At 33.8% G+C, this 25872-nt stretch overlaps 1 protein-coding gene across 8 annotated transcripts in view; it reads right to left on the bottom strand.

Annotated features, from left to right (window-relative positions):
* The window catches only part of Stag2 (stromal antigen 2), a 128888-nt gene that overhangs the window by 2175 nt on the left and 100841 nt on the right, over window positions 1–25872 (bottom strand). For 7 of the 8 annotated variants that reach the window (XM_052171915.1, XM_052171921.1, XM_052171920.1 and 4 more), the window contains 14 exons: window positions 24961–25031; window positions 24670–24757; window positions 24489–24569; window positions 21629–21721; window positions 21041–21215; window positions 19021–19160; window positions 17957–18058; window positions 15713–15861; window positions 14488–14616; window positions 11756–11979; window positions 8491–8680; window positions 8290–8400; window positions 5249–5375; window positions 3444–3521 (listed from right to left, as the gene is read on the bottom strand). In XM_052171915.1, the coding sequence (XP_052027875.1) occupies window positions 3444–3521; window positions 5249–5375; window positions 8290–8400; window positions 8491–8680; window positions 11756–11979; window positions 14488–14616; window positions 15713–15861; window positions 17957–18058; window positions 19021–19160; window positions 21041–21215; window positions 21629–21721; window positions 24489–24569; window positions 24670–24757; window positions 24961–25031 (1758 nt within the window). The remainder of the gene's footprint in view (window positions 1–3443; window positions 3522–5248; window positions 5376–8289; window positions 8401–8490; window positions 8681–11755; window positions 11980–14487; window positions 14617–15712; window positions 15862–17956; window positions 18059–19020; window positions 19161–21040; window positions 21216–21628; window positions 21722–24488; window positions 24570–24669; window positions 24758–24960; window positions 25032–25872) is intronic. The other variant, XM_052171922.1, reaches the window with a different exon arrangement.

The raw sequence follows: 25872 nt of genomic DNA, 5'->3' as shown, positions 1-25872 counted from the left end.
GAAATGAACATTTGTTGAATAAATAACAAATGGAGTTCCTAGTATAACCTTCTAACATGGGTTCAATGGAAAGAAAATTTAAGAAAGTCTCATGATCTTAGCCATTTGTACCCTTGAGTAGGTGGTTTTTTAAATTAGCATCTATCTGAACACGAAAACATTAACTAAATAAATAAATAAATGGATAAATAAATAAATAAATAAATGAAAAAACAAGAGCAATGTAGCTACATAAAAAGATAAAAAGCTTTCTTTAAAAAATCTGGTCTCAGTTTATGAACAGAAGTATACATTTTTAGAAGCACCTAAGGTGAACTTTAAATAACATGAGTTATTCTGTTGCTTTGCTTGTACATTTTAGTTAGAAAAGGATTGGTAGGCAAATCTGGTAACAAATTGTCACTAAAACAAAATAACTCAACCTGTTTCACTCAAGCAGCACACGACTTTGATGTATATATTATGTTAAATGCTTCATGTAAAATTCTAGCATTTATTACACCAGTCAAGCAAAATTTTAGGTTCATTTACTGTAAATGAGCAAGACTGATTAGCAAAGCCAGAGGAAACTGAGAAGTCAGAATCTCTTTCATTGTTTTCATCTGAAGGAACTGTTTATTCTTAGACAAGAAAAATTTTTGTACTGTTACAGTAAATTATCAAGTAAAGTGCTTGGACTCTGCAGGAACAAAAACAAAAAGGAGTCACACATTTTCCATTCGTGACAACTCCTGCACTTCTCATCCCTTGTCCTTCTGGCTGTTCTAAGAAGTCTTAGAATTTTCTGTTAGAGTCCAGAGTTGGGGAGTTATGTTTCAATTAAAGTGGCCTAGATGATGTTTAAAGGTTTCTTCTAGTCAAAATACTTTATAACTTTGAATAAGTAGAGTTCCAAATACTAATGAAAATGTAATATATCTGTCTAAGTATCTTGCCTGCATGTATGTATGTACAGCACATGAATGCTATGTCTGTGTAGACCAAAAGAAGGCGTCAAGTTCCTTAGAACTAGAATTACATGCAGTTGCTGGCTACCATATGTGAGCTGGGAATGGAACCCAGGATCTCTGGAAGAACAGCAAGTGCTCTTAACCACTAAGCCATCTCACCAACCATACTAGTCAATTTTGAACATGGAGTATGCTACTACTATGATCTCAGGTATTTTTCAAACATAGTATTTAATTAGGAAGCACCTGAATGCTTGACATTCGTTTTGTACACAGTGGCTTATAACCAGACTTAGGCATAGAATATTAAATTAGCGGTGGTACACTGAGCACTTTTCTAATTTTATGCTATAGGTAACTCTAGTTGGAGAAATTAGATACAAGTGACACTAATGGCAATGTTTTCTGAGTTAACACATTAGACCTATTTTTGATGTCAGCATTAATAAACACTCAAACGTGTATTTCAATATACCAACATTAAGTGTTTGAGTGTTATACCAATACCAATAGGAAATGACCATATCATTGGAAAAACCAATTTTGTTTCTAGGTGTGAAACCAATTATACTATTAAATTAGAACAGAACATTATGTATATACAACTCCAAAAACATATGTTCATAATTCACATACCATTCCTAGAATATGTGAAAATCATAACCTAAAAGATAGGAATTGTTTAGTTGTAGCCTGATGTATGCATATTAAGTGCTTTGAGTTAGTTCAATTTGAATTAGAGAATCTGAGAACTGGGCATTAAGGGATTCAAATTCTAGTTTTACTATTTTGATGACAAATTTATCACAGTCAGACTTTTAAAGGCACCCAAATCATTAAAGATTACTGAGTACTCAGTTATGTGACTGCTGCCATCATGTGGTAATACTATAAAATTACATATATGCATGTGCTCATTTCCTTATTAGCACAGGCATCTAAAACATTATCAAATTAAAAAAGGCTATCATTTACTCTCAATAACCAATATATATTAGAATGTGATAAAGTTGTAGTAATAAATACAGCGTACCCATTTCTTTTCACATAAAATGTCAAAATGGGTAGAAGCAGATTCTGTAAGTGTTTCATTATTTTTAGGACTCTGACAAAGGTCATTTTGAGATAAAGGAAACAAATATTTAAGATCATAGCACTAGATAAATACATTAAAAATATGGAATGCCTAGCTGCCACATTTTAGCAGTAGTTTCTCATTTTAATTTCCTGATCACATTTCACCCAAATAAGATATTATTTTAGTTTTAGTTAAGTAGATATGGCAGTAGTGATCAAATTAATGCTCTAATGCTTTTAAATGCATTTAAATACCACATAATTAAATACACAATTAAACTATAGAATTATGAGTAGGTTAAGTTGCTTCTTGCTAGCCAGCCATGTACTCAAAAGAATGGTCTACAGACCTGAAGTATTAATAGCACTTGTTAAAAATGCATAACCTCAGGCCACATACCAGACCTAAAAATCTAGTTGTATTTTTAAAAGATTTCTGGATGACTCAACTGCATGTTAGAAATTGAGAATGAAATGAATTTTAAAGGGCTGAGAACATAAGCTCTGTGATAAAGCCTTTGCCTAGTGTAAGAGCCATCTTCAATTCAATCCCAGCACCATACACTAAATAAATAAGATGCTCTGTGAATAAGATTTTCTATAAAGCGTTTGTTATACAAACAGTTATTGCTATATTATATGATATGGTTTGTTAAAACATATCCTAGATCTGTCTAAAGGGCAAGGAAAGTAGAAGGTAAGTAGAAGATCCCATTACCCAGAACACAGAGCAGTAATTACCTAAGTTAGGTATAGGGAGGAAGCAGCATGCTTACACAGAAAGTGAGATGGGAAAATATGCAATTATTTGACTAAACAAAATAATTATGTTAGGCAGAACTTGAAAAAAATAACCACTGCTTCAAGGACCGCAGTCCATCAGGGACAAGGACATATGATAACCTATCTTATTATACCAGTGTGGTCAATGAAAGCGTGTATGAAGTATTGAAGAAAGAGAATAAAGTACCTATCTGAAGAGGTCAGCAAAAACCTCAAATCAATCTCAAGCTTCAGAATTAAACCCTTAAGGTATTTCTTTTTCCTTTGTGAGACTGTGGACAAGGTTGGTCTTATCTCCTGATCCTTTCTCAGCTTCCAAAGTGCAGCAGTTACTAGTGAGTGCTACTACTCTTGGTTGTTCAGTTTCTACTGTGATTTCTTATTATACTTATTTCCTTATTTATTCTGCTCATCTACAAATGCCAAAGGATTCTTGCTGAGATACAATTTGGATTCATGTCATTCCCTCATTTGAAATCCCTCAACAGATAACCCAAACCTACAGGAAATGCTTAACATTCAAATTCCAGTTGGTCAAGAATTTCTAAGTACTTTTAACCTTTTACTACTGCATCAGGTCATTGCCTAAAGTTCTGATTTAAAACTCCTGGGGCATATTTAAATTAAACCTACTGATTCATCCATAATTGAAGCTGGATCAAAGAAGTCAGGCTTCAGTTCTGTTCTCTCTCTTCTATTCTTTGATGGTGGCTAAGAAAAAAAGAGAGAAAGTTGATTTTTGATAATCATAAGCCAGATAGTAATAAAAACATTCATATAAATATTAGTTCTGAGTAGTCTATGTACACCTGAAAAAACTTGAATGGCAACATCCCATCTTCCCCCCCAAACAGAATGATTTTAAGCACAAAAACTTGATTAGTAGAAAGTCTTCAAAGTAAAACAGAAACATATTTTTCACTTTTAAAAAACTCAATTTTCTAATATTTTTCTTGAAGAACATCTTAAGGCATTACTCTAAAGAGAAACAGTACTTCCTTCAAGAATACCCAACAGTACACTAAATACTAAAGCCATCTTGGTTCACCTTTACCAATTTTAGGACTTCTTCTTCTTGGGTGAGTTTTTAAGCTTTAATATCTTCTAACATCTCAATCTATCTCACAAAGTTAAGTAAGATTATTGCTGAAATATGTATGAGCATACTGCATGAAACCTAATGATAAGTTACTTTAAAAAAAAAAAACTAAAAACCTTAAGCTGGTTGGGGGTGGCACACACCTTTAGTCCCGGTATTTCAGAGGCAAGTGGATCTCTAAGTCCAAGGCCAGTCTAGGCTACACAGAGGAACCCTTTCTCAAGACAAAACAAAACAAAACAAAATATTTTATATATTTACCTTTACAAGATTCAAGTAATTTTTCTTTATATCCAACATAAAAGTCTGCCTCAACAAAAGGTTTCTATCAATAATGTAAAAAACTATATTTGACAACGAAAATTTAGAAACTGGTGTGATAATATACAGAACTTTTAAAAACTTAGAATGTAAACATCGAGTATTATTTGATTTTTATAGTTTAAGCAAATAAAGTTCTTTATAATTTTATTATATTACTAAATTAATTTCAAATGTAAATATAAAATTTTTATTATTGCAAAAAATTCTTGCCTTCAGAAACTGGACTTATGTACAGCCTTAATAATATGACTTGAGACCATTTAAGACAATTATTTCTTGTTTGTTTTTGAGACAGAATTTCTCAAAACTCTTGAACTTGCTCTGTAAATTAGGCTGGCCTTGAACTCAGATCTACCACTGGCCTCTGCTTCTCAAGTGCTGGGATTTAAAGTAGGAGTCAACAGCCCAGATGAAACAATTTAAAACTTAGTCTGTTTTGCTACAGTGTATTCAGACTGTTTAACTTTCCTTAAAAAAAAACCAATGTAATCAATATTCCTATTCCTTGGACTTCCCCAAACTTTCTCTTAACTTTAATCTTAAACTACATACTTCTGCATGTGACTGACCCAGGATAAAGTGTGTCCATAAAAGATAGAGGAACAAAAGAGGGAGGGAGGGACAGTGACAGGGAGAGGGGGAGAGGAAGGGAAAGGGGCAGAGGGGGAGAGGGGAAAGGGGGCAGAGGGGGAGAGGGGAGAGGGAGGGAGGGAGGGAGAATTTTTTGGTAATCAAGTTCTGAAAATAGCTAATGCATTGAAAGCAACCCTAAAACAAGTATGAAGTATAAATGTTGTATAGGAAAAGAATCTGTTTTCTTATGTGACACAGATGCATCAAACTAAGATCTAGCATCTTCAACAACACATACCTAAATTCCTTCTCATATATGTAAATGCCTGAAAATGATTTTAAAATTTTTGTGGAACTTTTTTTTATCTTTCTCTAAGAAATATAAATTTTATTTTCAAAGAATTTAGACAGGAAAAAAATATTCCTTCTGGATGTTTCTCACCAAGTCTATGTCCATGGTGTCAAAGTCCATTCCCTCATTAAGATCCTCAATCCTTCCTTCTGAGGACATCATAACATCTTCAACAATTGGCTCTTCATCGTCTTCCATTAGGCTTGTACCACGCCGACTAGAGAAATATAAAACAAGGTAAAGATCTGAACTAAGCATGACTACTAATATGTAGGCAGCAAGCATGTAGCTTTGCATATTCAAGTAAAATGGAAAATGATGGAATTAAAGGTCAGGGAGAATGATTAGGCACTGATTATGTCATCAATGGTGTTCAAAATCCCAATGTTCACTTGTTTTAAAATGCTAAAGATTTATGTTTATTCTATATTAGTTAGGTACATTTAGTTTGATAATTTTGATATGCCATATACAATGATCAACAACAAACTTCCACATATGAACATAGCAGATACCTCAAATCCTTTTTTGAAAGTAGGCAGGGTACAAATTAATAAACAGAAACAGACCAAAGAAATGACATTTTCTGAATGCAGATATTCTGATATTACCTAATGCTAATAATGTTAATCATTAGTAACCCATTCATTCAGTGACAAATGTGTATAGCAGCCATACATTCACTCCCACCTTCACATGCAACCTACACCATGACAGGCTTCTATAGTGTCCTATGGATGAAAAACGTGAGTAAAACACGATTCTTGCCCTCAAGGAGCTTACAATATACACTATGGGAAAACAGAGATAAACCTGACAAAACAGTACATATTACAATATATGCATCAAATGCTCTGAGAGTATACTAAAATAATTAATTCTGTCTCATATAAAAATTAATACTTAATGCTTAAAAGGTCAAACTTAACGCCACAAAACTATATAAAAGTGAAAAATAACATCAAGGTCAAAGCCATGTTTTTTTTCACATAATCACAAGGAAAATAAACTAAGTTTACAAATTCGCCCAGATAAGCATAAAGCAGGCAGCCCAAAGGTGAATTTGCATGTGACTTCTTGCTTTCCAGTTTGGCTGACATTAACGTCTTTTCTTTTGCAAAGATCCCACAGATCCCCAAAACAACTCACAAAAATTTAATTATTTAATTAAATATTTTCAATGTATACAATACTATGGTAGATCACAATATCTGATCCAGGATTCTGAACAGATATGATAATGCCAGGCATAATAGTTCTGGATAATAAAAGACAATTTTATTACATTTTTGTGGAAATAAGAATAAAGGCAATCTGTGTGTTCTGAAGATCATATATAATCAAAAATCAGAAATCCATTCTGTAGTTCCTTTACATTACACTGATGGCATATGTGATATAAACTATGGAAGAAAATATAGTTCATAAGTTATTTTAGTACAGGGTAGGTATCATTAATGAAAAAAGATTGGTAAAGCAAAAGCATTTTAAAGTTTCAGGCAATCAACCATTCATGGTACAACTACCAATAGAGTCCTCTGGTGATAGTTGTTTATCTCAGGCAATCCTTTTTAGTTGTCTGGAGGAGACTGTGCATAAATCAAGAACCAATTGAAATTGCAAACAATAAGAAAAATAAAAACAGTACTGAATAATGAGACATTCTAGACATCAAAGATCTTGAACACTGGAACCAAGTTTTTAAGAGGACAAATATAAACCAAATAATTCTATGGTAAAATTCTGAACTAGTTGGATGGCATTTAACTGGAAGCTAAGAAGTTGGTTGTAGATCAAGCATGAAATAAAATGCAAAATAAGGAAAATCAGGCTAGAGAAACAAGACAAAGCCAAGTGCTACCAGAGTTGACCATAGGAGACAAGCTGTAATGGCACATACTTAGTGACTAAATAGAGTTTCTTAAGACCACTACAGAGAGAATAGAATGTATATTTATATGCCACCATTCATGTGGTGAATGATCATTTAAGAAAACTGTGAATTCTTAAAGTCAACAATGTAAAACAAAATATAAATTTTAAGAGAGGTAACAATCACTATGCCAAGTTTTAAAAAATACGTTATGTTACAATGCTTTCAAATTAAAATGATTAAAATAACATTTTGCCATGTATATAAGGCATGATTTCAAGTCTACTTGTCAGCAATTTCATTTAGAGTCACAGCTAATTAGGGTTTCTGAAATATTTATCAAGTTTCCATACAGAATCCAGTAAACACAAAGAACAAGTTTTAAGCACTGAACATTTACTCATTCCATGGACATTTGCTTAAGTGCTTTCTATGTGTCAAGCTCTTAACAATGAGATCCTTGCCCTTGAGGAGCTCACAGTCTAGAGAAATGAACAAAACTGTAATACACAAATAATTACAATACAATATGGCAAATGCTGTAAGAAATGCAAATATACAGGGTTATAGGGTCACAGAAGATTACAATTTCACTTACGGTGACACTTGAGCCTGTTTTCACCATGGATTTACTAATATTCAGGTAATGAGAGGTGATATACTAAAATGGAGTCAGGGGCATATTTTGAAAGATCTTGCATGCCAAGAACTAAGTAAAGAAACTGAACTTTATCCAGCAGGCAATGGTGAGCCATGGAAAAGTTCGAAGTAAGAAAGTTACATGGTAAGATTTTTATTCTAAAATTTTAATTCTTGATGGTAGTGTGAATGATGGAGTGGTGGAAAGTGTGAAGGGAGAGGTTTGGTGAGCAGATAAATGGGGGGTTTGAGGGAAGAAAACCAGTTAGAAAGCTAATTACGATAGTTCAGGTGAAAGATGAGGACCTGAACTAAGGTGGGAATATAATTAAGATGTAACACAAATGTATTTTTAATTCTGTGTACCAAAATAAACAAGGATTCATATATATACTTTTCCAACAGATCAAATTAAGAGTGATTGGTCCTTTGACTAACTAGTTAATATTTGACTTAAAACATTTTGTTTTTTCTGTTGGAAAGATCAAAAGGTCATTCCTTGATTATTTCAGCTTAGTTACTGTTGAGTTTGCTGAATTGTAGATCTGGCACACAGTCAGGGATGTTAAAATGAATTAGTGAACTTCCTGGACTCAGACAATAAGGCACTCTCACTTACATGGCATGCTGAAGATTAGTTCGCAGTTTAACATAGCTCATTGCTGCTCTCTCCTGCTGTTGCCTTGCTTCCTCTTGTTGTCTTTGAGCTAACATCCATGTTACCTGCGTGCTTCAAGGAGAATTTTATTCTTCTTTTAACTTAACTTTTTTCTATGTAATTGATAAAGTTCTAGTAAAGAAAATGATCAAATGTACTTACTTATAATCCAGAGGAGTTTGATGGTGTTCTGTCTGCATCGGATAGACACTCATGAAGCTATCTTCAGGCCGTAACCTTTTCGGTTCTCTCATAATAGTGGAGGGGAGCTGTGGTGTTTGCATCATAACAGGGGTGTGCAGTGTTTGCTCTCTGCTTAGCCACATACTGTCACTGCTACTACTTTCTTCAGCTGAAAGAGAAGACCACAGCCATGACGTTTAGCTACTTATCGGAACTTACCCAGAGTTTAATACAACCCATTTAAAACAACAAACAGCTGGTTGCTTTCCATACATTAGTGTAGGAAACTGAGTCCCACCAGGTTCCACCTGGCCTTCCAGTCTGATTGTAAGAAAGAAGAGGTAAGCAGTTACAACACAGTATGGTGCTAGGAGAAAGAAATATAGAGGGCAGGGGAGTGACATGTGATAGAGACAGACACAGCTACCCAGAAACAATGGTTAATAAGAATAAGTACCAGGAAAGATTCTCTATGCAGACCACAAGAGCACTGACACATGAAATGGCAATGACCAAATCTACTGATATCTGACAATTTCCTGTGGTTCTAATTACTAACTTGCTTGTATAGGAATGTGAAGATTATAAGAATAGGAAAAGACTGGATAAAGCAGGATGTAGCCAGGTACATGGTAATTAGGCTGCAGCACCCAGGATGAGGTAGGTGGGAATAGTAGAAGTTGAAAGTCAGCCTGGAGAACACAGGGAGATTTTGACTTAAAAGCCAATGCAAACAAACAAACAAACAAAGAACTAATATATGGAACATATTGTGATCTAGACTAAGGTGACAAACTTGCTAACAGTGTAAAGAAAGAGAAGACATTTGGTGAGTTACATGTTTTACTCAATGTGGTGGTAGTATGGATGGAGGAATGCTAATGAGCAATAGGCCAGATGGGAGAGTAAGTATGTGGCTCAGAGAAATCCAATTCAGTACTAGAAATGGAATTAGTAGGAGGGGTGGATTTTTAGCCCATAGGATGTGACCTTGCAAGAGGATTGTAAAGACCCTAATGTAAACATACGTACATTAAGAAGTGGATTATTAAAGTCACACCTGTAGAATCTACCCCATCAAATTATAAATGACAAATTCTTGTGTCAGTGTCACTGGGTTAATAGAAAGATATAATTAGTTACTATGAATTTGAACGAAAGATATTTTTAAAAAGAATTATTTACATATTTTATGTATGTGAGTACATTGTAGCTGTCTTCAGACACACCAGAAGAGGGCGTCAGATCTCATTACAGATGGCTGTGAGCCACCATGTGGTTACTGGGAATTGAACTCAGGACCTCTGGAAGAGCAGTCAGTGCTCTGAACCACTGAGCCATCTCTCCAGCTGGGAAAGGAATTTTTTACAAGACTGAGTATGTGTGTCTGCTCTGATCCCATTTCATGTACATGCACACAGTTTTAAAGAAAACTTGAGGGTAAATGAGCCCTTGATCAAGTGATCAAGGGCTTAGACATAACCTGCACATATTACAATATAGTAAGATTATTAGTTCTGTATGTTCAGGGTCATTTTTACTGACCTGGCATTTATCCTTCATTATATTAATTTAGTAATGGCAATTTATCTGTAATCCAAATAACCAAAAAGATCACCTATATTTTCTGTAAAAATTTTGTCTAATTTAATAATCTATTTATATTATATAAATGCAAATATATAAAGTGTTGCTAAGAATATAAAGAAGTGAGCAGGGTAGTGGTGGTGGCGCATGCCTTTAATCTTAACACTTGGGAGGCAGAGGCAGGCAGATTTCTGAGTTCGAGGCCAGCCTGGTCTACAGAGTAAGTTCCAAGATAGCCAGGGCTACACAGAGAAACCCTGTCTCTAAAGCCAAAAACAAAAAACAAACCAAAACAAAACAAAACAAAAACAAAAAAAGAATATAAAGAAGTGATTTGGTGACTCAGCAGACATTTTAACTATTTAAAGAAAATATTTAAGATTTACAATCATATTCAATAAGCATGTTTCTAATTTGATAATTTTTCTAATAAAATGATAATTTTATACTTTCTTATATATCATCACATTCCATTTAAGATTCTTTGCTCACTTACAGTGATACTGGAACTTTATAATAAAGTCTAAAACTCTAATATGTTATAAGGTTATGATTAGACAAAAGATGCTGAAATTACACAGTAATCAAGTTTTAGGACTACATATTTGACTAATGAAAGCTGGTAAATTATGTGGCAACTTAAAAACATGATCACAAATTCCATTGATACCCTTTACATTAAAATGCAGAGAACTGAGCTAAGCTACGTGGTTACACTTCTCTAATCCCATCTCTTAGAAAAATGGGCTGGAGATTCTCAAGTTCAAGGCTAGCTTGGGATATATGACATTCTGTCTTAAATTAAAAAAAAAGAGGTAAAGGTCTATATCCCTTCCCCTGAAATCTATTGATTTCTTAGTCAATAAAACATAGAAGTTATACCATGTTGGTTTGCAGGCTGAGGCCTCACACTGGGAGCTTCCACATCCTGTCTTTTAGAGTAAACATGTGACATGCTCACATACTCATACGTAGACATTGTAAAAGGGTTCTGAGAGACAGTCCAGGTGAAGTCGCTTCCATACAAATGCAGCAATGAGCATTTACTACTATGTTAGATCCCATAGTCTTAAGACAGTTTTTCCTCAGCAATGATAATTGCCAAAGATCTTGAAAACTGTACTAATTTCCCTAGGCCCATAAAGAACCAATTTTGGGATGCTAGAAGCCCAGTACAACAAAACATAATACATTTGTACCTATAAGAAAAAACACTTTTTTAATTTTGTTAAATATTTCAAATTTAATTCAACATTCATGAATGAAGTTCAGAGGTTACATTGCAGCTTTTAAAATATATTTCGCTGCAACAAAATTATATGATATCATACTGGAGCAATATATTTTATGTATATGAGTGCTCTATCTGCATGTACATCTGCATGCCAGAAGAGGGCATCAGATCACATTATAGATGGATGTGAGCCGCTATGTGGTTGCTTAAAAAAGTAACAATCTGTCTGTACTGTTTTTCATGTGAAAAGGGAGAATGTACCTTAAAGAGTTGACTGTCATGCATGTAAAATGGTTAAATCATTAAATACATGCATAATTGATAAGTTGTGTAAGCTACTATACATATCTCATGAAAAAACAAGGTGAATCTTAATGACAATTCAGTTGGTCAACAGTAAGAATAAATTAATTGCTTCCTTACGGAGCGCTAGTTGCATGCCTTCAACCACTTTCCGTTTTCCTGTAGATGGTTTTGATTTTTTACTCCGTACAGTGGACCCCCGACTGCTCATTCCACTAATGACTGACATAGTATCATCATCACCACCAGCTAGCAAAGAATTTCGGTAAGACATCAGAGGAAGCCATACATCTTCTCTTCGGAGTGACATCTGAAAGGTCATGAACTTTTCCAAATAAACATACCTTAAAAAGAAGTAGAAAGCATTAGCTTTGATGCACAGCACTGCTTTTCAAACAAGGTTGCAAGAACAAGAGCCTAATACTCCACTACTTATTCTCAGCTTCAGCAGCAAAATGAAGAGAAAATGTCTACTCAAACCTCACATTGAATGAAATAACCGAGAGTATTCTAGCTTAATATTTGTTGATCATCTGCTATGTCTTTGGTACTGACAATAGTTATATAAGTTCCCTAAGTACAAAATCAGCTTGGTGGAAAATATGCATCTACACTTGGTTTTGCTTTAAATAAAAAAAAAAAACTGACATTAAAATGTAACTAATGGGGCTGGAGAGATAGCTCAGAGGCTAAGAGCACGGACTACTCTTCCAGAGGTTCTGAGTTCACTTCCCAGCAACCACATGGTGGCTCACAACCATCTGTAATGGGATCTGATGCCCTCTTCTGGAGTGTCTGAAGACAGTGACAGTGAAATCACATACATAAAATAAATAACAAAATAAATCTTCAAAAAAGTATAATTAACACTCACATGATTACTATGTGCTAAGCATTTTTCAAGATATTTTAACTAAACTTACAGTTTATAATGAAACCATACTCTCTATTTTAGATGAAGAAATATAGATATAAGATAAATTAATGTACCCCTAACCATAAAAATGACAGTATCATCATGATTTGTATCCCAGGGTATGACACTGGAAATTAAGATCAACCAATTATACAGCACAATTCAAATATTTGTAATAATGGCAATAAATAATTCCAATCAATTTATATTTATCAACATAAGTCAGTTTTAAAAAATATACTGCTTTGTAGGAACTGTTCAATACATCTTTTTACTTACATATACTTCTACCATCCTTTCTACTACAGCACTCACTGAAGCCTATCAACAGGCTACCAGTCTGGAAACCAATACCAGTTTGAGATAAGACTCAAAAAATTGAGCCAAAATAGACTAAATGGTAGAAAATTTAGAGCTCTGTCCCACTATGTCACTTAACAGAATATTAAAAATAAAGAGTCTCCAGGACAGGCACATAGCTCAGTGGGTTAAGAGCACTTGGCCTGCAATTACATGTACTTGAATTCAAATGTCTTAGCACTCCCTCACATATAAAACTAGGCATGCTTGCAAACGTCATAACTCCAATACTGGGGAGTAGAGACCAGCAGATAACTAGAGGGTGGCTGATAACAGGAGCTGAGAAACCATGTCTCCAAGAAGAACTACAGTGGTCTAGTCACCCAGTTGACTGCTCTGGCCGCCACACATGTCATATACATGAGTGACATATACACTCATGTCCATGCAGGACAAACAATAAAACATTCTCCTCACAAACAAACAAACAAACAAACAAATCTAAGTAAGTAAATATGTAGCCTTCAGAGAAGCAATTCTTGTTTCTCTGCTTCTCTAGCTCTGGGCCTCCTCTACTAAGCTGATTTTTTTTTATTTATAAGGCTCATGTACACATTTTCAAAGCACTGACACACTGTTGTCTACTGTAAATATCATAGTGTAGCTTTATACTTTTCTATTTGAACTGAGCATTGTACTTTTAAAATCTATCAGTTTCGACAATATTCTATAACCTGAGTCATGCTGATGTATATTCTAGGAAACAGAGGTTATTTGACATTTTCCATGTTCAAACATTGTAACATTCACTGTTGTTTAGTAGTTCTTATTGTATGCATGATTTTATACATTTGAATAATGAAGTGACTGGGCATAAAAATAGAAACTTAACCTTTACTAGGTAATGGCACATATTTCCAAAACTAATCATGTGTCAATTTTAAGTCACCAATAATATATATGTTCTATTGCTCTATATCCTTGAAATTATTAATGCTATCAGAGTTATTTAGTATTGTTCATTTGTTACATAAGAAATTACATTGTTTAATCTGCATTTCTCTGATGAATGGTATAAGAATTTTGCTTTAAGTGGCAAGGTCTAAGGTTGGCAAGATGGCCCAGGATTATTAAAAGATATTAAACTATGGTTACTTCTAATTTTCTATCTCCTTACACTTCAGAGCTGGGGGGAGCGGGAGAAAGGGTAAGCGTAGAAAGCTACCATTTTAGAAAATTATTTTAGAGAATTTTTCTCATTAACTATTTAATTGGGGAAAGAAACTGTTAAAGAAAAGTCAGTTTTGGTTTGCAGCACAACCTTACATTTCAAGATAAAGACTAACCTGGGTGAACCTCATGGTTTTTCAATATTACTGCCTTTAAATGATACTGCAATTATTCAACAAAGAACTTAAAAAGCACTGAGCTACACCACAACAATACAGGGAGAACTCACAATACTAAAGTTCAGTATTGTACACAGAACAGTTATTAAAACTGATGAAGTGAAGTAGAAAAGTTTTATAAATTAATATAATGCTACAAATATGTATCAGAAAGAAGACCAACTGTAACAATTGTCCTTCAGCATTTCAAAATGAAGTTAAGTCGGACATGTCTAGCAAATACATACACTGTTCTTTTATCTTGTCTGAGCAGTTTAGAAGAAAATTCACTGAGAATATCAAGAAATGCCAAATTTAAAGGTGGATGGCTCTCCCCTTGTGGATTAGGCTCCTTAAAAGCAAATTCTATGCCATCTCTGTAGAGGAAACAAAATAATAAAATAAATATTATGATGTTTACTTCATTTGTAAATATTTCAAAAATTAAAATTAAGCTCTATTTAAAATACAGAATATTATCAAATCATTTAACACAAAATATCACACAGACAAACAGATACCAGCACCAGTTAGCCATTCGCTAAATGTGGTTAAATTTGCTTTAATCTACATTCTCTTTTGACCTATTTTTGTAAAATAGCCAAGCGTTCAACTTGTGACTCTTCTGCTCAGGCCTCTAAAATGCTAGGATTACAGGAATATATTAAAAAATGCAACATATACTGTTTACTCAAATATTCTTTCCCACAAAAATAACCCAAATTCTTGTACAAAATGATCAATATATGAACTATACTTTTTTTCAGAATACCAAAGTCATACTCTAACACAGAGGACTATGTGAATAATGAATGCCTACTTATAATGTCTTGTTTAAACTTTTAAAAATTAAACTCAGGGCCCATTTTAAACATATTAATGTCACGATTTAAATCTTGCAACCATCATTGTCCTCTACTAAAACATAACAGGGTAGAGAAACAATGAGGACAAAATTGGGGAGAAAGCATATGAAAAAAATGTAGTTCTTACACTAATTACTCTATGTACAGCTCTTACCAAAATTATCACCTATATACTAAAAGGCACACAACAAGGTGAAATAAGAGAGTAAATTCATGTTGGAGAGAATTAGATAAAATGAATAAAAGCAATAAATGTGCAATTTATATGAGAGTGCACGAGCAATCTAAGGGCTCACTCGCCAACCAATATAGATAGCTTAATTGGTGAGCTCCTGCCCAGGCACAAACCTTGTTTCAAAAAAGATGGATAGCATTCTGAATGATGACATTTGAGTCCAGTTTGCATAAGTGTACCCCTGTACACACATATACATGTATAAAAGTGCACGGGGTGGGGGAGGACCACATTATAATAGTTTGTTTTTCAATTCATGAGCATTACAAGCCCATAATAAAGCAAACTTAATTAGGTATTCCAAACAAAAGGATGGACACAAAATTAAGATTCATAAAAATACAGGCAATAAAGTATTAGGAGATTGGTTACTTGTGTAGCATGGCAATGGCTTCTCTTGTTTTCAATTGATCAAGTCCGAAAGTTAAAGCAAACCGTCGAGCAAGTTCTTTTATGCCACTAAATGTTGAGGATGATCTATCAAAATTATAGCCATTCTCTTGTATCATCTCATTAAAAAGCTGTTTGAAAAAAAAGAAGGAAAACTTAATATTTTTATAAATATAAACTTGCATATTTTAAACATATGTTTGAATTTAAAATATAAAAGATAAACGATAAACTGCATTGATAACACCTGAAACACACACAAAAAATGATACTAATAGGCACAATTGTGTCACAAAATAGACTTAAAATAGAGAAATGATCATTGGTGTCCTAAACTCAAAAGGTTACTTTTATCCAAATACCAATCATCCAATATTAATTGGGTACAAACAAACATAACAAGGAAAGGAAAACCCAAGGTAAGCTTGAAGACAGCTCTGCTCTGTTTTGTGGTTGGTAATGAATGTGGTGCGGGGTCTCATGAATCACAGCCACTGTGTTGTTACCTCCAAGTGATTTATCTTCGTATCATAAACTTTGTCATCATAAAGTAGCAAAAACTTTTGAATTTTGATATATTCTAACCTCTAAGTCTTGATCCAAAATAAATAATATTTATGGGGCTGGAGAGATGGCTCAGCGGTTAAGAGCACTGACTGCTCTTCCAAAGGTCCTTCCAAAGGCTCACAACCATCCGTAATGAGATCTGAGGCACTCTTCTGGTGTGTCTGAAGACAGCTACAGTGTACTTACATACAATAAATAAGTAAATCTTAAAAAAATAATATTTATGCATAATATTATGCACAAAAATATTTCAGTGATAAGACCTCAATAGCTGTTAAAAAATAACCCTTCTACAAAATGGAATATTATCAACTATTTAAATCTCAAAAATATCTATACATTAAGGAAAAGAAAATGGTTATTTCCAAGAGACAGCTGTACTGCTGTGTTCATTGTATATCATTCACAATGACTAGGACAGAGAACCAACTTAATTGTCCACACATGGTTAAATGCCATGGCTCACATATATATGCTTGTAAACAAACAAGGGAGTATTATTTAGCAGTTAAAAGGTATAAATTAGGTCATAGACAAAAGCATGGATGAATGCAGAAGACAATCCATTAATTGAAATAAACCAGACATAAAAAGCCAAATACCATGATGAGTGTACTTACTGGAACCTAAGAAAGTGGAACCCAAAGATAAAGAGAATAAAGTGATGACTGCCACAAACTAGGGCAGTGGAACAGAAATGAAGATGATTAGGTTCCAGAGATTAACTGTCTTCTATGGTGAGTATAGTTAACAGTGACAGAGGTACTATAAAGATAGGAAGTAGCTAAGTGGTAGAGCACAAAGGGCACACACAAAAGGCCTACATTCCACTAAAAAATACAGGCACACACATAATCACACATTCTTTTGGATCCTACATAGAAATACCCACAAAAATCCTGTATATTTAAAAACTGCAATCCAACACCGATGCAGACCTCTAACTCCAGCCCTTAGGAGGAGGCTGAGGCAAAAGGTCAGGCCAACCTAGACTACATGGTGAGACAAAAGCAAGATAAATGTAATGGGTAAAGACCTTTACAATACATCTGATGATCTAAATGTGATCCCCATAAATCATATAGCATAAATGAAGAGAACCAACTCCCCCCAAACTGTCTTGTACTCTTCACATGAACAATCTGACATCTGTACACAGGCAGTTATACAAAGAAGCTGAGAAGATGGCTTAGTAAATAAAGTGCTTAGCACGCGAACTTGAGGACCAAAGTCCAAATCCTAACATGCAAATAAAACACAGTGGAAAATCCTACTTCAGTAAAGAAAAACAATCAAAGACAATCCTCAAGGGTCAATCTTTGGGCTCCACACTCATAACTGCACACAGGTATATACATCCATGTAAACACACTCCACAGACATACACCAAGAAGGAAAAACAAATAAGAAAATTGCTTAGAGTGGATTAGAATGATCTTACTGCACAAGTTGTGAGGTAATAAGTGAGCTTAGAGAGACTATATCACTTCACATGTGTGTTTAAACTTCATATAAAACATTCTTTTACTAATGATGATGAATATTTTATATTGCTACTTTTATGAATCGTCTCTCATGTTCATTGCCCAGTTATAATTATTACCAATTTGATTATTGACAGTTAATTATGTTAAGTAAAACTGATACTCAAAGTCTTACCTGCTGCAAACTGAGAATAAGGGTCTTAGCACACTGAATTTTGTCAATCTGCCTCGTTTTACTCATTGTTTCTTTGATGATATCGCCATAATCATTATAATACTAAAAAATTGATACAAATTAGAGTTAAACCTCTTAAAATGAATGGACAGTAAGACTAGCTCTAGGTTAATTCTATGTGCACAAAGCAAAGCATGTATTTGTACCTTCCAGTAACAGTAAATGCTTAACACTACTGAAGGTTTAAGGTCATTTCAAAACATCTTTCCTCAGACTGTTTAAACAAAGTAGGGATGAAATTTAAAAGTTCCTAAGTTATGCTGTTTCAAAGTAACACAATAAATATAGTCAGTTACTCTATTAATGAGACAGGAGGCCAACTAACTAATTTGGTTTACAGAAACCAATGTCCTATGAACTTCTGTGTTGAAAATTTGCATTATATATTACATATGTGCAACTTTTAGTGGTTTAAACACCTATAAAACAGCTATCAAAGGTAACAGAGGAATATACAAGAAAAAACTTACTATTTTTTGAGACATTTCACCAAGTAACTCTGGCTGTCCTAGAACTCTGTAGACTAGGCTGACCTCAAACTCAAAAAGAGATCTGCATGCCTCTGTCTCCTAAGTGCTGGGATTACAGGCAAGAGCCACCATATCCAAATACTATATACACACTGGTAATTTCTACCATTTAATAAAGTTGAGGAGAGGATAAAAATAGACATATAGTGTAAAAATCATTCATCATACCAAATGATGTAACATTCGAAACTAGTGATGCTATGCCTCTTTCATATAGTAAAATATTTAAAATATAAAATTAATTAGGATTTAACAAATTACTTTTTTTTTTGGTAGAGAAAAATACTGATGTGGTGGTTCAGACCTTTAATCCAATTATTCCGGAGGTAAATGCAGGTGGGTTCATAACCAGCCTTGTTTACACAGTGACTTCTATGACAGACAGAGCTACATAGTGAGAGTCAAACTCAGATTAGATAAATAAGTTTCTGTCAAGGCATGTAATTCTATCCCACTGTATACTTTCAGCCTCACCTTCATATACTGCTTGAAGATATCTGCAGCTGTGTTCATCTCCACCACTGTATATACAATTAGCTTACAAAATGCTGCAAGTAAATTTCTCCTCTTATGCAAAGCTTCAATTTTACTGGCTTCATCCTCTTGCTGACCATCTGGAGGAAGGGATCCAATAATAATAAATCTTATATTTTAACTTCAACCACACTCTTAAAACATATACTGTACACTTGCCCCCTAACTGGAAATTTGAAAAGTGGAAAAGGAAACATTAAAACCAAAATTGAAAGTTGCAACTACTCAAATAATATACTATATTTCTGAGACATCATAGAAAAGGAACAGATGAAGTAAAAGGAATTGATCATTCATAAAGTTAAGCTCATTCTAATGCATTCTTTTACTTTCCAAACAGGAAAATTTGTCAAAAAGACCTCCATATTCAAAAACAAGTAAAATTTCCCTCAGTGAAAGAAAATTTATCTCAGAAAAACAAATAAATTACAGTAATACATCAATACCGAAAAAACAATCTCAAAATTTAAAAAAGTATGTTTTAAAATATTCAACATAAACATCATCATGTGAAAGTTAGCAATAGAAAACGTCTAAGTATGGAATAATGTGATAAAAACCAAGCTTATAACACTGGGTACTTCTAGGTAAATGGAAAATAGAAAAATAATGATATTGGTGAGGGGTAATGAATTAGGGTTTGTTGTCACTCTTTCAAAAACATACAGCCACAAAGATAGGTGGACGTGTCTGTACATGTACACATGTGTACCAAGAGTAGAATATCCATCATTTAAAAAGCTTAACAGAAAAACAGCAGTCCAAGCATTGAAGATAGAAAACTTAATCTGAGGCTTACTTTCATTTGGTTGGGAATGATCTAAATGAAGTTAATAGTTGTCAACTAACAAAAGCTGTATTACAAACCTTTTCTATGGTAATTTAGAAGAAAACTTTGCACACAAGTTGTGTAAGAATCTCAACTTTCATATGTACTTCAGATGCTAGTGTCTACTAAAGTTGCCAACCAGTTGAACTTATTGGCACACTTTATACAACTTTCTATTAACTTTAAAAATACATTAAAACTATTTTATTTTTCCACTTTGATTCTTGAGGGAAGAGACAGTGTCATTTTTTCATATCTAATTAATAGTGAAAAGTATAAAAGTCAACAGCTGCAAGAGCAAGAAAAAAATCTGAACGTGTAACTGTCAGGCCTGTCGAGGTTTGGACACTGTTGTCTAGATTTGTGCACATTTGCAGCTGCTCTGAGATGCATGCAGCTGGAGTACCAAGGGTAGACACACTTGACAAACTTTACCAATTTTGGTTACTCTGGGCTTCTTAGTTGTATTCTAGATATGGTTTTATTTTGTAAGCAAGAAGCTTTATATTCTTAAATAAAGGTCTCAAGCCAAATCTTGAATTTTATGTTCATTTAGGAAACATAATTCATCACATACACTGATGAATTAATATATGAATAGAAATGTGCTGGTGTTTTATTTTCCTTTAAATATAACTTTAAAAAACTGAAACACAGAAAACACAAAATACGACTTGGTTTTCCATGACCTCATATTTGGAAGGAATCTGTCAGTGCAACTGGGATATGAAGAGTAACTTTTTAAAAGGCTGAGTGCTTTGATTATTCAATTGAAATTATTCTACCTGCCCTCATAGTCAACAATTTCAAACATTATTTCTAATATTCAAATATGACAAAATATGAAAACTTATGATATATAAATACACTATAAAAAGTAACATAAATGTGCTATCCTCCTAAAATTATCTGAATGTGGGCCTTAGCTATTTGAATCCTCACAACTGTTAAGTAGGTTTAAACTAGAAATATAAGAGTTAATGGTAGTGAGAAGCATGTATCTAACTTAAAAGCATATACTCTACAACACCATATAGGACACTCATGACAGAATGAACCTTGCTTTCATGTTGAATTTGGCTACCTAGTGTTATTAAACATAAATACACGAGATGAAGAGAATAAAATTACCTGCACTATTACTATCATCATCCTGTTCAATGAAGACATGATCCAAAATAAAGCTGAGCAACTCAGACTGCAATGAAGAATCAGGAGTATAAACTAACGGCTCTAACATATCACGCCCTCCAGACATAATCTGATGACTGAAGATCATCAAAATATCACACAGAATAGTGAAGGCCTGTTAAAATAAAGGGAAATGATTTTATTAAGCTTTTTATCAAATGTCATAAATAGAATAAAAAAAGAATATATTTAGTTTAGCAACACTAATTGGCTATATATGATGCCATACATACACACAGGACCACATAGACATGAAAAATAAGCTCCTATTAAATGAATATGCCCATTTTATTATGGACAAGTTCAATATATTGAGTGGTTCTTTAAAGCTTAACATATGAGATATTCTTACTATTAAAACTTTTAAATGGTTTGTATGTTAAATATACCACCTTGGGATGATGCTGTCTACAGAAGGCTGGACCCTCCATCCCACACTACATCAGTCAGTCATCAGTCAAGATAATCTCTCAGTCTGATCCAGGAAATTTCATACCTGAGGTTCCCTCTTCCCAGGTGATTACTAACCTGTTCCTTAACAGTAGTATTCACGTTGGTCAAGTAATGTTGACATATCTGACAAAAAACCCTCATCTGTTTCTTTAAGCGCAGTAAGTCCTCCTTGAAATAAATTTAACATGAATGTTTTAAAATATTGTATAAACAATTCAGTACCTCTTCAAAATGCTTAATAACAAACATCATGGATATAACTATATTAGCTGTACTTGTATTTATAGTATACATTTATTTTTCATAATTTATTACAAAAGAAAACAAATCATTTCTTTTTTTTCAAATTTCCACAAAGAGCACTTCAAAGTACCTAGTATAAACTTCTAAGTACCACTCAAAAGAGTCTAAGTCAGCCAACTGTAGAGATAATTATACATCCATGTTTACAGCTGTATTATTTCCATGATTAAGCAGTGGAACCAGACTGCATGCCCAAGAACAAATGAATAGGTACATAAAATGAAGAATGCATAAATAATAAAATTATCCAATTTACAAGAAAATGGGTGGAACTTGAGGTAATTGTATTAAGGACAATAAACCAGATTCAGAAAGACCAATATTCTAGTCTTCCCTTATATGCACCATCTATACTTGGTGTGTGTGTGTGTGTGTGTGTGTGTGTGTGTTGCTTTCAATAACTACTTCTAGATTTTTATGTATATATAATTTGTATAAATGAGTATTATAAATGTCAAAAAGTAACAAAGACACAGGGCTATGATATGAGGGCAATCAACAATGAAATTATGAACTCAATATTAAAATAAGAGCCAAGGAATGCATATGTATGCATATGTAAATACAATTGTAACTCAGTTGGAGAAAGAATACCTCTAAAAGATGAAAAAAATAATGCAAAAGGAAAAGAATAAGAAAAATTGCATGTACTTTTTCATATACAAATATAAATTTAAATACACACTCAGGGGCTGGAGAGATGGCTCAGCAGTTAAGAGCACTGACTGTTGTTCCAGAAGTCCTAATTTCAAATCCCAGCAACCACCTGGTGGCTCACAACCATCCTTAATGAGATCGGACGTCCTCTTCTGGTGTGTCTGAAGACAGCGATAGTGTACTTAGATATAATAACAAATAAACCTTTAAGCCAGAGTGAGTGGGGCCAAATTGGAACAGGGCTGACCAGAGCCAGAGGTCCTGAATTCAAATTCCCAGCAACCACATGAGGGCTCATAACCATCAGTACAGCTAGTGTACTCGTATACATAAAATAAATAAATATGTATACATGTATACAAACGGAAATTAAAAAAGAATGGAGAATATCTCAGGGAAGGAATTGGACAAGACAGAGTGGGGAGAAGAAAAAAGATGATGGGAGAGGGGGCCAAGTGAAGAACAATTGTCCTAGATTACTATAGTTATTAACTTGACACAATTGAGGAATTGCCCATATCAGAATGGCATATAGCAATGTTTGATATGGGAGGACCCAGCTCTACTGGGAGGTGGTATCCTTGGACAGGTTGTCAGTGGCTAGTGACCTACTTCAGTTCCTGCCCTGACTTCCTTCAATGATACACTGTACCTGTATACCAGATAAGATACAATAAAGCCTTTAGTTAGTTCCTCAAGCAGCTTGTGGTTATTGTATTTAACACAGAAACAGAAAGCAAACTAGATACAAATGAATGAAAATGTCGCAAAGAAAACCATTCTTTTAACTAAAAGTTAACAAAAAACAAATACAAATACTTAAAAATTAATTGTTAGATTGATAATATCCTAAATGAACAGAGAATAGTTAACTTCAATGAAAATAACAGCTCAGAATGATTAAATATTATGATCCATAGTCATTTATTATTAGAAAGTGGCAAATTCATGGAAGAAAATAAACAGAATATCTTATTTGGTTAGATTTCTTATTTGAACAAGTGTCCCTTAAATGTACACAAACTACATCAATAAATGGGAGAAAATTGAAAATAGAAAAATGTATTCTTCAGAAAATATGTACAGCCTAATCGGTAACTCCCAGTAACTTGATTTTTTTAAATGAATCCACTTAGAATGATTATCTTCAATTCAAACAGAAGCCACGATTTTGGGCGGGGGCTGGAGAGATGGCTCTTACAGAGAAGCATGATTGGATTCGAGGTTATCTCCCCACCATGGGTAACCTCAGCTCCAGGGACAAACAAGTGTCAGACAAGCAAGCGATACATATACATACATTGATATACATAACTTAAAAAATAAACCTTAAAAAACTGAATTTGAGTAACCTTAAAAAACTACTAATGAGGTGATCTCAAGAAATATTCAGTGCATAAGACTTGGCTCATTATCTTCAGTTTATGAAATGCAATCACTTTGTACAATTGCTTTAAAGGTTCTAGCTCAAAAGTACTCAATTTTTCTACACAGTTTATCTTCCTAAGGTTGGAGAGATGGCTCAGCGGTTAAGAGCACTGGCTGCTCTTCCACAGGTCCTGAGTTCAATTCCCAGCAACCATGTGGTATCTCACAGCCATCCATCTTTAACTGTAGTTTCATGGGATTTGATGCTCTCTTCTGGTTTGTAAACGTGCATGGAGACAGAACATCCATACAAATAAATAAATAAATCTTTTTTTTTAAAATTATCTTCATATATTTTAAGAATTTAACAATTTTAAAAATACAGAAAGTCAAATTATGTAATATTTTCATGTGAAGAAATTTTAAATCCTGCAAAATTATCCCTTGGCATAAAACACGTCAATGTTTTCATTACATAAGCAAACTAGAACTATGACTACACATAGTCATACGTTGAAATAGATATGACTTCACTGACTTTGCTCTTAATAAAAGTCTAAAAGGTCTGAAATGGGTAGTAGGTGGACACTGCTGAACTAGCACATACCTTTGTAGAAGTGCTTTCAGTGATCTTAGCAAGCTGCCAAAGGATTACATAGTGAGCACACTGCAGTGCATGAATAACAATCTATAAGAGAAATACAAGATGAGAGGTAAAATGAAGTCACAAGCTTTCACTGTCAGTGCAGCACATCCAGTAGATATGTCACAGAGAAATGAATACAAACCTGTTCAGGCATATCTCCATTTTCAATTCCGGTTTTTAAGAGTTTGTAATTACAAGCAAACAAATCCCACTTTGAAAGATCATGGGCACTGTAAAAAACAAAACAAAACAATCAAATTAAGTTATATTTAAAAAACTAAGCCTAACCATAGTTTCAGAATATAACATGCTTTTATCAAGTGATTTCTTTCTTTAAAAAAAAGAATAAAACTAAAGAATTTGAAATCATAGTAACACACAAAACACATTAGGTTATTTTGTTATAAATCAAAACCTCACAGATTCAACTTACTTATGAAAAGCAGTGATCCTCTTCAATGTTGACAATACCTGATATGCGTCATCTTCATCAGGTTCTTCTCCCTATGAATTATTAATTGCATATTAAGAAATACGAAAATAATCAACTAGATGGTGGCACATGCCTTGCACTTGCAAAGTATGGATCTGAGAGTTCGAGGACAGCATGGTCTACTGAGTGAATTCCTGGAAATCCAGGAGTACACAGAGAAACCCTGCCTTGATGAAACAAATAATAATAATAAAAAGCAGCATAGTGGAATAGAAACAGGCTGATCTCTCAAGTTGAAGACCAGTGTGGTCTACAAAGGAACTGTCTCAAACACACGCACACACGCATGTGCACACAGGAAGATAAATACCAAAGTAAAACTATTTCTCAGTCACATTGGTTCAGATCAAGCAAAGATCTACCAAGCAATAAATCCTAGGCTACTGAAATGGTAACAACCCCTTAGGAGAAAAAAAAAAAAGAATAAGACAATAAAACACAAAAAGCTTCATCATGCAAGACCTATATGTGCCAAATTTAAGACAATGTGGCTGAGTCAACAGAAGATTGTAAACAGTGGCAAAAAAGGAACAAGAGAAAAATAGAATATTGTCCTCCCATCTCCCATTATGTAATATAGACATGGAACAATTTCAAATTTTTTTTTTATTTCCCAGTACTCTTGTACTGCTAATAAAGAATCACACATTAGATGACAAGCAAAAACCATATAATATCAAAGGAACTAGATAAATGAAACCACAATATCTAATAGAAAGAAATATCAAAGCAATTGCACATGAATGGAACGAATCCTATGACACATACGAGTCCTGACTGTTCACATTTGGGAGAATTTTAACTATAGTACTGAAACCTAGATTGATGACAAATACACCATTTTATACTTTA

The sequence above is a fragment of the Apodemus sylvaticus genome, chromosome X (genome assembly GCF_947179515.1).
Source record: "Apodemus sylvaticus chromosome X, mApoSyl1.1, whole genome shotgun sequence".
Classification (NCBI taxonomy): domain Eukaryota; kingdom Metazoa; phylum Chordata; class Mammalia; order Rodentia; family Muridae; genus Apodemus; species Apodemus sylvaticus.
The sequence above is the reverse complement of the archived record's forward strand: the minus strand, read 5'-3'. Positions and strand labels throughout refer to the sequence as shown.